Raw genomic sequence first — 12,321 nt, forward strand, 5'->3', positions numbered from 1 at the left:
CACCCGCGGGGCTGTCTGTCAACCCCAACCCCTGCTCAGGCTCTGGAAAGCTCCATTAGAAGGTTGTGGTGAAACTTTTTTAAAGTAAAAATATGCTTAATACTTTCAGAATTACAAAATGGAGATATTTCCATTGCTCTCCAGAACTTTTGGCTAGCACAGAATTGCAAAAATAATGAGCTGCATTGTGAAAATTTCATACATGCGCAGAATGTACCATTGGATTGTAGCTACCCTCCTACGTTACTCTTTTGAACCCCCTGGTCCTTAACAAGCCCAGCTTCCACTCTCTTATTGCAATATTTGTATTTTTTTATGTTTCGTACATGAAATATATGTGCTATACTTACTTTTTTTAGTCTGGTTTATTTCACTTATTGCAATGACTTCAGGTTCCAAGAAAGTTTCTAGAAATGGCATGGCGTCATGATGATCAATACTCAATTTCGTATGTAAGCCACATTTATCCATTCTTCCGTTGATGGACACCTAAGCTTATTGCTCATCTTGACTGTTGTGTATTGTTCAGATATGTCTAAAATATGCTGACAGGAGGGGTGCAATAGCTCCTGCTGTAGCTGGTAGTTCTATTTTTAATGTTTTGAGGAACCTGCATACTGATTTTCAAGGTGTCTGGAGTATATTGCATTCCTACTTACAGAGTACAAAGGGTTAATTTCCCCTCATTCTAGGCAATGTTGGTTGATTTCTGTTTTCTTGATGATTTCCACTCAGACTTGGATGAGATGGAATGTCAGTGTTGTTTTGGTTTGCATTTATTTGATGGCTGGAAAGGTTGACATTTCTTTCATGTAATTTTTGGCCAATTGCACTTTGTCTTTTCAGAAGTATCTCTTCAGTCTGTGTGTCTGTTTATTGATTGGATTGTTGGTCTTTTGATATTATATTTTTTTAGTGCTAAAGGATTTTCTATTGGGTGAAGAGCAAATGGATTTTTCTCCCATCCTGTAGGCTTCATTAACTGTTTCCTTTGCCTTGTAGAAGAGTTTTGATTTAGTACAATCTCTGAGCTGTTGACTGTCCTTTTAGGAAATATTTCTCACGATATTTTGAAGTTCTCCTGTTTTCCCCTCATATTTTCCAAGTTTCATCTCTTCCTTCAGATTACTTAAAATTGATTTTTTTTTTTGTTCCTGAGCCTTGAACTCTGGGACTGAGCGCTGTCCTTGGGCTCTTATTTGCTCTACCATATTGCACCACAGCACCACTTGCAGCTTTTTCTGTGATTAATTGAAAATAACAGCCTCACAAAATTTCCTACCTGGGCTGGCTTCGATCTATGATCCTCAGATCTCAGCCTTCTAAGTAGTTAGGATCACAGGCATGAGCCAGGCACCTGGCTTAGCATTGATTTTTTCAATAAAAGGTGAGAGATAAGGACCTAGTTTCATTCTTCTACATACGGATTTCCAGTTTTACCAACCCCATTTGCTGAAGAGGCTATACATTCTGTGGTGTGTGTTTTTTGGAATTTGATACAGAATCAGGTTCCTGTGGATCTTCTCTTCTGGGAGATCTTCTCTTCTCTGTGTGTTTTTAATGTCAATATTGTGACTTTTTTACTATTGAGAATCTGAAACATATTTTTTGATGGTGGTTTTATTTTAATTTTATTGTCAAGGTGATATACGAAGGGATTACAGTTACATAGGTAAGGTAGTGAGGACATTTCTTGTCTAACTTGTTCCCCCAGAATCTGCAGTGTATTTGTAAGTATCAAATTGTGGTGTTGCTCTTGGCAATTAGGAAGGGTTTTTTTGCCTTCAGATGAATTTTAGGTTTTTATTTTACTTCTATTAAGAATGTTATTGGTATTTTGATGAGGATTGCATTGAGCCCATAGATTGCTTGGATGAATACTTTCTCTTCCCTTTTATGGAATAGTCTGTGAAGCAATACCATTAATGTGTTAGAAGTCTGGTGAAATTCATCATTTCATGACATCTCAATAGCACCTACAATGAACTGTCTGCAAATAAGGGCATATTTATAGTTTCTAGGGCTTATCATTTGTTTGTATCTTTTTGAGGACCTGTTCAACCCACTACAATGAGGAAGCGATTTCAGTTTATACATCTGCTAGCTAAAGCCATAGAATCTAAACAGTAGCCTTTAACACGTTTTTGGTAAAGTTGTGGCTTTCTAGGTGAGTGCAGTGTTATAGTCAGTGAACTACATTAGACAGGATGAATGTATGATGCCAGTATGTGCATATATTGCCTAAAAATCACTCAGCTGTCTTACAACACCTCCTATTATGTAATACCAGGTAAATAGTTGTTCAATAATAGGTTTCCAGAGTGATGACAAAGAAACAAACTCTTCTTTGCGGGCCACTACAGATGTACCTATTTATTTGTTTTATATATTTTGGGGTTGTGATTGGTTGGATCATCATGAGGTGATGCCTAGCTGGGTGGAGGGAGCTTTCCACCCAGCCCTGAAAAACTTAATGGTGAGAGAGTCCGTTCATTGAAGAGCCAACTTCATGCTGCCTAGCCTTAGGAGAGCTTTGCTGAGAGAATGCTAATCCTTAATGACCTCCCTCCATGGATTGATTCACTTGCCCCTGAGTAGCCACTAAGTGTTCCTCTGTATGGAAAGTTTGAGGTATACCACCCAGGTATGGAAAGTCTAAGCTGAACCCTGAGCTGTTTCCACAGATGGACAGTTCTGCTGGTACCTGAGCTACTTCCTAATATGGTCTTCTTTGGTCGGGCTCAAGTGTCCCCACTCAAGTGCATGTGGCTTTCATCTTTAAAAGCTTTGTTGAGCTCTGTTCCGGGGGGCTGTAGGTGGTTGAGACAAGAGGCTCTCCGATAAAGACTCCCAATGTGGCTTCTCTGTTTCTCGCCTGAAACTCAGTTACCTTACGACAATCAGATGCAAACCCATGGAAGCAGGGGGAGGGCTCTAATGTTAGTTTTCATATCATTTTATCCATAATCATTTCTAGGTGATGCATTTTGTAATATGGTTTAATATTTGAGATGCTTGATGGCGGTCAACGGTGTGAATGACCAAGCTTGTAACCGTGGACATTGGGCTTGTTGCATAGTCAGGTATATGACCCAGGGTGTCCATCCATGAACTGTACTGTTTTTTTTTTAATAGTGCATTTTTTGTTCTTCTTGGCAATAAAAGGCAATTACAGGGAATCAGACACTGGAAATATTGATGTAATTTTTTTGGAGGGGGGTCCGGTCGCGGGGCCTGAACTCTGGGCCTAGGCGCTGTCCCTCAGCTCTTCAGCTCAAGGCTAGTGCTCTACCACTTGAGCCACAGCGCCACTTCTGGCTTTTTTCTTTTTGCTTATGTGGTGCTGAGGAATCGAACCCAGGGCCTCATGCATGCAAGGCAAGCGCTCTACCACTGAGCCACCTTCCCAGCCCTTGATGTAAGTTTCGTTCAAAGGAAATGATAGAACATATGCAAATTTATCATCAACTGTTGAGGAATACAAATAATGAAATAATACAAAAATTTTAATTATTGTATGAAAAGTTTAGAAGTGAAGCCTAGAAAGATTGGCATGTATTAAGCATAATAATAATTATAATAGTAATAAATCAGTACAATCCAGTCTTTCATTAGGAAAATCAAAATTCCTTAACCTAATAAAGCTTTATTAAACTTGCTCCTAACATCTTCCTTTTCTCAAAAAAAAAACTTGTCACATGGTTTATAAATTAAAAAATGAATAAAATATTAGAAGGCTTGATGAGAAGAGTGCAATTTATGTTCTAGTATGTTTGATTCCACTTAAAATAACGCAAAAGTTAAATTTCATTTTCCTTTCAAAGGATACGTAGGTTAGCAAAAAACATCAAGCACTTTAACAGACATTCACTCTCAATAATCATGAAGCAATCTGTTAAGATTACAATTTTATAATAGTGTCAATAGCTAGATTTTTTTCACTTACTCATATGATAGTGAATTGTGTCAATATAACTTTATAATGTAAGATCTGAATTTATACTTTATTAGTATTTAGTTCAACTTTCACTGTTAGACTTGGGAAAAAAACATAAGTAAATATATGGTATTTTAAAAAATATTCCCATTTTCTTGGAGCAAATATTACCATATTGTTCAGTCTATAGTATTCCTCAAAGTGACTAGAACAAGTAAAATGTTGTCATTATTCAGAGCAGAAAAAATGGAATCCAATTACCATTTGAGGTACAAGAATATCAGCATTTCCCTCTCTGGTGTTTGGTATTCTTTTTATTAATAACTTCTAAAATATCTAAATATGTCTTTCCTCATATCATTGAGCCTAAGAGAGGAAATTTCTTTCTCAGTCCTTTCTTCTGCCATAGATTTTGAAAGCAATAATCAGTTTACAATCACATTTTGGTCTTCACCATTAAGAATCCATGGCAAAACCGCACATAAATAAATCCTGTGTTGATAACATACATGCAAAAATTAAAAAATACATTGCATAAGTTCACAGATTAACAACTGTCTCTACTTACTGAGTTTCCTGTAAGAGGACAAATTCTCCTTTATTTCTGAAATTTAACATTATAAAAATAAAATTGGGTGAGAGTAAAACATGGAAATTATGGTTTTTTAAAAAAAATCTGCTTACTTAAAATCTAAAAGCATCATGTCTACAATAGATACAGAGTTAGAATAGAGGTCTTCCTTTAACCAGTCTTAGTTCTGTGTTTTACTTCCATTGCAAGGTTTACAGCTGTCATTTTTTTAACTTTTCATCCTGAATAAGAGATAAATTTCTATAGAAAGATTATGTCATTCATCTTTGACATGTCTGCATATAATACCATGAATTGCTTAAATTGTTCTTTGAAATAAGTAGTTAAGTAGCATCGATCATCCGAGTCCTCATTTGAGTTCACTTATATTTGGGTGCTAATTTTATCATTTATCAGATCATAATATTTTCAGCTGTTGATCTGGACATCCTGAAATAGTTTTAGATATTTTTTCCTTCAATTAATGTTATTTAATATAATTAATTTCAAGGAACTCATTAAACTAGAATCAACATTTAGTGTTCTTATAACCTGTGAAAATCACTTTTCAGAAAAAACATGTTACATTTTGAATGATGAAAAATTTTCTGACTTCACTATTGAAAAGCTCTAAAATTTCACAATCTTAATAAATGTTCAAAAATTTCTGTCATATTGACAAGTTTAGCCTCATAAAGTCATTTTTTATTTTCAGAATTGTAGAAATTTGCATTTAAAAGTTGTGCTCATCTAAGTATGACAGTATATAGGATCAAGACAATAAATCCATTCTGATACAGAGTAAAAACAAAAATAGGAGATTCAAATATGGTCTTAACCTACATCTCTGTGCTTCAGAAGTCTTTTCAAACAAGATTGTATACTCCTCACTGGTACTTTTTACTTTCGCTTGTCATTTGCTAATCTCTCAAAGAGGTGATAGCTCCACCCTGGAAACCAACCACAAAAGCCCATTTTATTCTGGAAGCCACAGGAACAGCATGGAGAGGCAACCCATTTCTAAATGTAAATTTTACAAAAGAGCAAACATTTTGCTAGAACTGCATCAGACACCAGATTCCCCAAGGCCCTGAGGCTGGACAGGCCCACGTGCCTGCCACATTTCCCGAGGCCATCCATTAATTTCCTTATTTAATTTTTCTTGTGAGAGTACCAAAAATAAAATACAATTCACAGTATCGGTTTCAGCCTTCTCTTACACTTATCAATTAAAATGTTAGTAAAATTAGTATTTATAGATGGAAATATGTATGCACACATAGATGTGTGTAACTTAATATGCAAAATACATGTATATATATGTTTGTGTATGCATGTACACCTCACACAAAAATTTCAGTCTGTTATTATTAAAACTACTGATCTTACCCATCTTAATTTTGCATGATAATCTTCAGGGAGATGACTAGAAGCATAGAGAGCACTATAAATAAGGGACATAGTGAAATAACGCACTTAGATTGTGACAGAGCTGTGCGCTGCTTGTGTCAGTGCGTAAAGAGGCTGTTCCACACCACCTGGAAAGAAGCCAGGAGTAATGGCCTAGAAATCCAGGCCACTCACTATTTTAAGATAGGTGACAAATAGCACGAACCGCTTAAAACTGTGACCACAGTTTTATCTTACAGTATCCTTTTATATGGTAGATACACACCTTTAGTCACACACTGATCAGTTTAGCTATATCTGTGCTACTGTGTCTTCATCAATGCCAAAGAGATCACCTTCAACAATAAAGACTTCAGCATCAACTGATGACCTGTTCCTGTTGGTTTGTAAATTCTACCAATGCATTTCCATGAAGGTATTTTTAGGTAAGTTTTCTTAAGGTGCTTTAAGTTACTGACCATTACTCGAGCAGTTCAGGATCCCTGTCTACAGCAGCACCCCGTGTTAGACCCAGCAGCTGAAGATGTCAGGACAGAATCACTCTCAGCACCCATTCTGCCCCCTGCACGTTTGAGTACATTGTGGGATGGTTTTCCTCTTGATCAGTGTGATGGTAATATCAACATACCTGTTTTGAGATGATTTTAGGAAAAGTCATATTGTGCATAAACATGTAGATGAAGCTCGCAATCCTAAAGATGCTAGCTCTCAGAGAAGGGGACATTTTTTTTTTTTTAATTTTATTTTATTTTATTTGAGAACATACTGTACAGAGGGGTTACAATTACATGGGCAGGATAATGCATACATTTCTTACCAAGCATTGCAGCCTCCTCCTTTGTTTACCCTTCACCTCCCTTCCCAGCCTCCCCCCTCCCTCCCACCCAATCATACCCCCCCACCCCCCCACCCCACCGACATTGTAAAGCTGGTTTTGACATGACATTTTGTACTTCTCATTGTTGCAACAGGTCCACCTGAAGAAGGGGACATTTTTGTAGGTAAGGAGGTGGCTGTCGCAAACCTAATTGAGGGAAAAATACAAATACATCATGTATCATACATACTCTCTCTGTATGCTGAAATCGTCTCCTCCTCACCACCACCACCACCACCACTCCTTGTCATGCAAGAGTTGCAACACTCATTAGCTCTGGATCTTTCTAGGCTTCCATTTATATAAATGATTTATTTCTTAATTACAAGCTTGCTCTAAATGACTGAATTTCTGAAAGGTAATAGCATTAGCAGGTAGGTGCTCATTCAGTCTCTCATGCCTGTCATCTCCTCTGGAGCCTGTATGGTAGACGGGCGTGAGGGGAGAGATCAGCTACTGATACCAAACGCTCTTCTACAGCTGTTTAATGGGAATTGTCTTTGTTCCAGTTGTTCCAGTTGGTCATGGAGGCTGCCAGGTTCATAAAGTACTGTGTGGAGTTACTCTATGCAATCCTCACGTTATATGGTTTCCAAACACAGCAAGCAGTACAAGACTGAGCAAAGAAAAAGACATAGTGGAAAATATTCTGTTCTTCATTTTGGGGCTAAAATCAACTAGACATTAATAGAGTTATTTATTGGAAAGCTGATGGCTTTGTCTCAGCCTTTGAGTCTAGAATATACAGTGTATACGAAGCAAAAAGAAAAAAATTCTTTTCTTCTTGAAGGTAACCGAGCTTCACAACATCAAAAATATAACGAGACTGCCTCGAGAAACGAAGAAGCATGCCGTGGCAATTATCTTTCATGATGAAACGTCAAAGACATTTGCCTGCGAGTCAGGTAAGAATTACAGGTTTATCTACAGCTCGAGGAAGCTTAGTTGCTCCCAGAGCAATGACCCAGACAGAAGGGGATCACATGTGAGTGGGCTTTGGCTTAGTTTAATGACCCTGTGTGGTGGAAGAAGTGCAGCACGTTGATTTCTAGGATGTTTGGGATTGTTCTTACCTGTCTGTCTCTAGAGTGTGCTCCCAGGTGGTCAGAGGACCCTGGAGATTTCTGTTCAAGCTCTGAGAGTTAAGTAAACAGTGTCTAACCACGCTGAGGCTGAACTCCTGACTTGTACTCTGCTTTGTGCAGAGTGTAGCTGTAGGCACTTGCTAGTGCAATAATGGGACTGATGTGCAGGAAGCATGACCACGCACAGCCAAACTCCTGGAACGTTTCCAAACAGAACTTCAAGCAATTTGCTGCCTTCCCTGAGTCTCAGTGCTACAAGCCAGTGCATTTCAGGTTGAGTCTTAGCATGTCAGTTCGTAAAGCACTCTGACAGCACTGAGACACAAGCACGTTGTTGTTTGAATCTGTGGCATCTTCCATGTTAGAGGTTTTTTAGAGGTTTTGTTCCATGAGACGGTGTTTTCTTTGTTTAATGGATTTTGGCAAAGAGTACTAAAGGTTTGACAGATGTGAATTTTAAATAACAACGGAGGCTTTAGGGAAAGCTTTCTTCTGTATGTGAAGTGAACACAAAAGGCTCCAGTTTTATGTGCTTCAACTGGATTGGTATGAGTAATGTTAGGATGTTATACTTAACTCTGATCATCTCACTTTGCTAACTAAAACTGCTCATGCCTACTCATCTTCACTTACTTTGCTTTTTGCTAAATTGACCTGGAATTTATGAGTGTGATGCCAAGAGGATGAATGCTGACCTTCAGTATAAGAGGGAGTCGGTGCTTTGTCCATAAGCTCTTGTTTGTAACAGGCTACTTTACCTAACCTTTTCTTGTAGTATGGTGTGAACTCCTGAACACATATTCCTTTGCCATAGCTCAACGTGATTTTTTTTTTTGTTTCAAGAGGTCCTCCATGAAATATAAATTATAACTAGTTAAGTATAGAATTAAAGTCGAAGCTCCACTTTTGTTGGTAGATGACGTGAAAGATGAAATATAACTAAAATAAAAGATACTATTATTATTGCTTTAATATTTGGAAGACAGTGAATGCAGTCAACCCTATCAGTCGTGTAAGGAAGGAAAGTACATCATTTGATGCAAAAAGCATTTGACATATCTGAGCATCCTCACAACAGGAGCTATACCAATAAACAGGACTTCCTCAACTTGACAAAGGAGCAGTATAACATGCAAATCAACATACTGGAAACTAAATGCTTTCTCTGAAACATTTCAAACAAGGTGAGCTTATCAGGGTTGACTGGATTAGGTATAGAAAAAAATCTGCTTCAGAATAATAGCAATTGCTTCTATTGAGCCATCTGCTAGAATCATACTGAATTGGGCAAGGCCAATATATTTCTCTTTAAGATCTGAGAAAAAATAGATGCCCATTTTATTACTTTTATTAGGCAAGAGGGACAAATAAAGTAGAAAAAGGAAGTTAAATTATCTCTCTTTGTAGATGACACAATCTTAGGTATACTGAAAACTTCACCACAAGTTACTAGAACTAATAAATTTATTTAGCAATGTCACAAGAGACAAAATTAATGTACAAAAATCAGTAATGATGCTATTGCAAATAGCTAGTTATCGGAAATACAAATCAAGAAAACAACTCATTTATAAATAACGACTAAAACTAAACTACCCAAGAACAAATACAACCCAAAATTTGAAAACCCTATACAGTACAAATTAGAAAATATTAATGAAAGCTACTGAAAAAGAAACAAAATTAGAAAGACATTAGTGTTCCTGAAGTGGAAGTCGATAGTATTATAATATCCATAGGTTTCCAAGCAATGTGCAGATTCAGTGCAACCCTTGTCATAATGTACATAAGGGCATTCTTCATGTAACTAAAAGAAAGTTCTAGAATTTGTGTGGAACAACAACAAGAAAAAACTCATATACCCAAATGAGGCATTACACTGCAGGAGGCATTATACTGTTAGACCTCAAAATACAGAGTAAATGTAAGGTAATGTAAGCAGCATTCCATCAGCATAAATACAGACCTATAATAAAACTAAGAGTATACCATATAGGCATAGCCACACCTTTTCAAAACTAGATCATAAGAACACAATATTGGAAAAAGGTCCATCTTTTCAATATATGCTACTGAGATCTCTTAGAATCTTATGTCCATCAATTTCCAAAAACTCTATATGGATTAGCAGCTCAAATAGAAGACCTGAAATTATAAAACTTCTAGTAGAAAACACAAAGGCTATGCTTTAGGACATTTGAGTGGATAATCATTTTTAGGTGTAAGACCCCAAATGTATAGGAAACAAAAGCAAAAAGAGAAAAATAGGAATGCATGGAACTAAAAGGTCTACATAGTCAAGAAAGCATTCAATCCAGTGAAGAAAGAGCTCACAGAATGGGAGAAAATATTTGGAAACTAGACATCTGGCAAGAAATTGATATTCAGGTCATTTAAGGATCTCCACAAACTTAATGGCATTTCCTGATATTTCTCAGGGGAAAAAAAAGATGTGCAAATGGCCAACATGGAAAAATATTCAATATGAATGACTAGTTACCTGAGAAATTCTACTCCTGGGTATTTATCCAATAGATCACAAAGTTACATTAAAGCCACCAGTACAACTGTGTTCATTGCAACATTATTCACCGTAGCCAAGATATGGAATCAGCCCCAATGTCTCGCAATGGATGAATGAATCAAAAAAATGTGGCATATAGACACAATGGAATTTTACTCATCGATCAGAAAGAATGTTATGTACCCTTCTTAAGGAAAGGGAAAGACTTGGAAAAAATTATTCTAAGTGAAATAAGTCAGACCCAGAGAAACAAAGTTTGCATGGTAGATAGAATGTACCTATAAATCAATAAGTAAACACCCTGAGTTGTGTGAAAGTGGTTACAAATGCATTACTGAAAGATAACAGTCTCGATGGAGAGCTCAAACAGTATAATTTTTTTTTTTTTTTAGAAAGACTCAATCAGAGCCCAACAAAATAAGCACCAAATGGGCACCTGCAAGGAAGGGAACAGAGCAAGAGGGTAGACAAATTGAGGGTGCTGAAGGATGAGAATGCAGTCAAGAATTCACTGTACATACTACAAAATGAAGAAACGTTAAGGGAAGAGGTGGGCCGGAGGTGGGGTGAGCGTGTTGAAGGGTGACACTGGTCATGATGCATTGTATCCGTAAACTACTTTGTGAAATGCCAACTCCTTGGTACAACTCCTTTGTACAACTAGATAATTATTTTTTTTAAAAAAATCCACAGTCAGGTATTACTACACTCAAGTAAGAATAAGTAGTCCCAAAATGACAAAAAAAAAATAAATAACAACCACTGGAAAGAATTTGTAAAAAAAAAAAAGAAAAGAAAAGAAACACATACGCACTAATGGTGGGAATATTAGAAAGCGCAATGAATACAAAAATCATGAACAAATATGTGAAAGTTTCTTAGAAAGTTAAAATATCACTGTCATGTGGCACCCCCACCGTGAGGAATATATCCCTCCTCCCCCCCAAAAAAAGCTCAATCTGTGTGCAAAGAGACATGCAACCATTCAGATCCACTGCGGCCCAATCACAATAGCAAGAAATAGCAACAGCCTTGCTATCCATTACCTGATTAATGGAGAAAGCCTGTGTGGAACAAATATACCAGGAAATACTACTCAGCCATAAAAATGAAGAGAATCCTGACCTGTGCAACAACACAAGTGGAGATCATTATGTTGGGTAAATGAAACCAGTACCACACATGCTCACTTATATGTAGACTATAAAAATTTATCTTCCTGAAGCTGAGGGTGGGGATGGGGGTTACCAGAGGCTGAAGAAGAATGAGGAATGAAGGAAACTGGAAAAGATGATCGATACATACAGATATCCTTTGAGAACTGTCATAAATTCTAGTGTGCAGTCTCACCATTTGGACACCATAGATAACAATGATGTATTATTGCACATCTCACAATGTGTGGAGATAGGATTTTCAATGATTTCACACAAAGAGGGGGCTAAATTTCTCTTGATTAATACATTGTACAGGTACACATGTATTGAAATAGCAGATGACTTCTCACTATTTTGGGTAGAGTTACATTTTAAGTAGCAGTGAAAATTTAGCTTATACTTTTAAGAGAAATAATTCCATCTACAATCACATCGAAAATAATTGGGTACTTAGAAATTACTTTAACAAAGTAGGTGCAAGATCTTCACAATAAATACTATAAAACTAGCAGGTACCAGTGAGAGTTCACACATGTAATCCTAGCTATTCGGAAGGCTGAGGCCTAAAGGTCATTGTCTGAAGCCAGCCCAGGAAAGTCTGTGAAACTCCTATCACCAATTATCCACCAAAAAGACAGAAGTATAGCTGTGGCTCAAGTGGCAGATCATTAGCCTTGAGAAAACAAACAAACAAACAAGGAACAGGTGTCCAGGCAGGGCCTGGAGAGGCAGCAAGACAATGCAAATTGTTTCAATAATT

At 37.1% G+C, this 12,321-nt stretch overlaps 1 protein-coding gene across 1 annotated transcript in view; it reads left to right on the forward strand.

Moving 5' to 3' along the window:
* The window catches only part of Dok6 (docking protein 6), a 283,082-nt gene that overhangs the window by 122,242 nt on the left and 148,519 nt on the right, over positions 1–12,321 (forward strand). Inside the window, exon 3 of the mRNA XM_042693499.1 lies at positions 7,586–7,700. Coding sequence (XP_042549433.1) covers positions 7,586–7,700 — 115 coding nt within the window. The remainder of the gene's footprint in view (positions 1–7,585; positions 7,701–12,321) is intronic.

The sequence above is a fragment of the Dipodomys spectabilis genome, unplaced genomic scaffold (assembly GCF_019054845.1).
Source record: "Dipodomys spectabilis isolate Male_0828 unplaced genomic scaffold, ASM1905484v1 ptg000169l, whole genome shotgun sequence".
Classification (NCBI taxonomy): Eukaryota; Metazoa; Chordata; class Mammalia; order Rodentia; family Heteromyidae; genus Dipodomys; species Dipodomys spectabilis.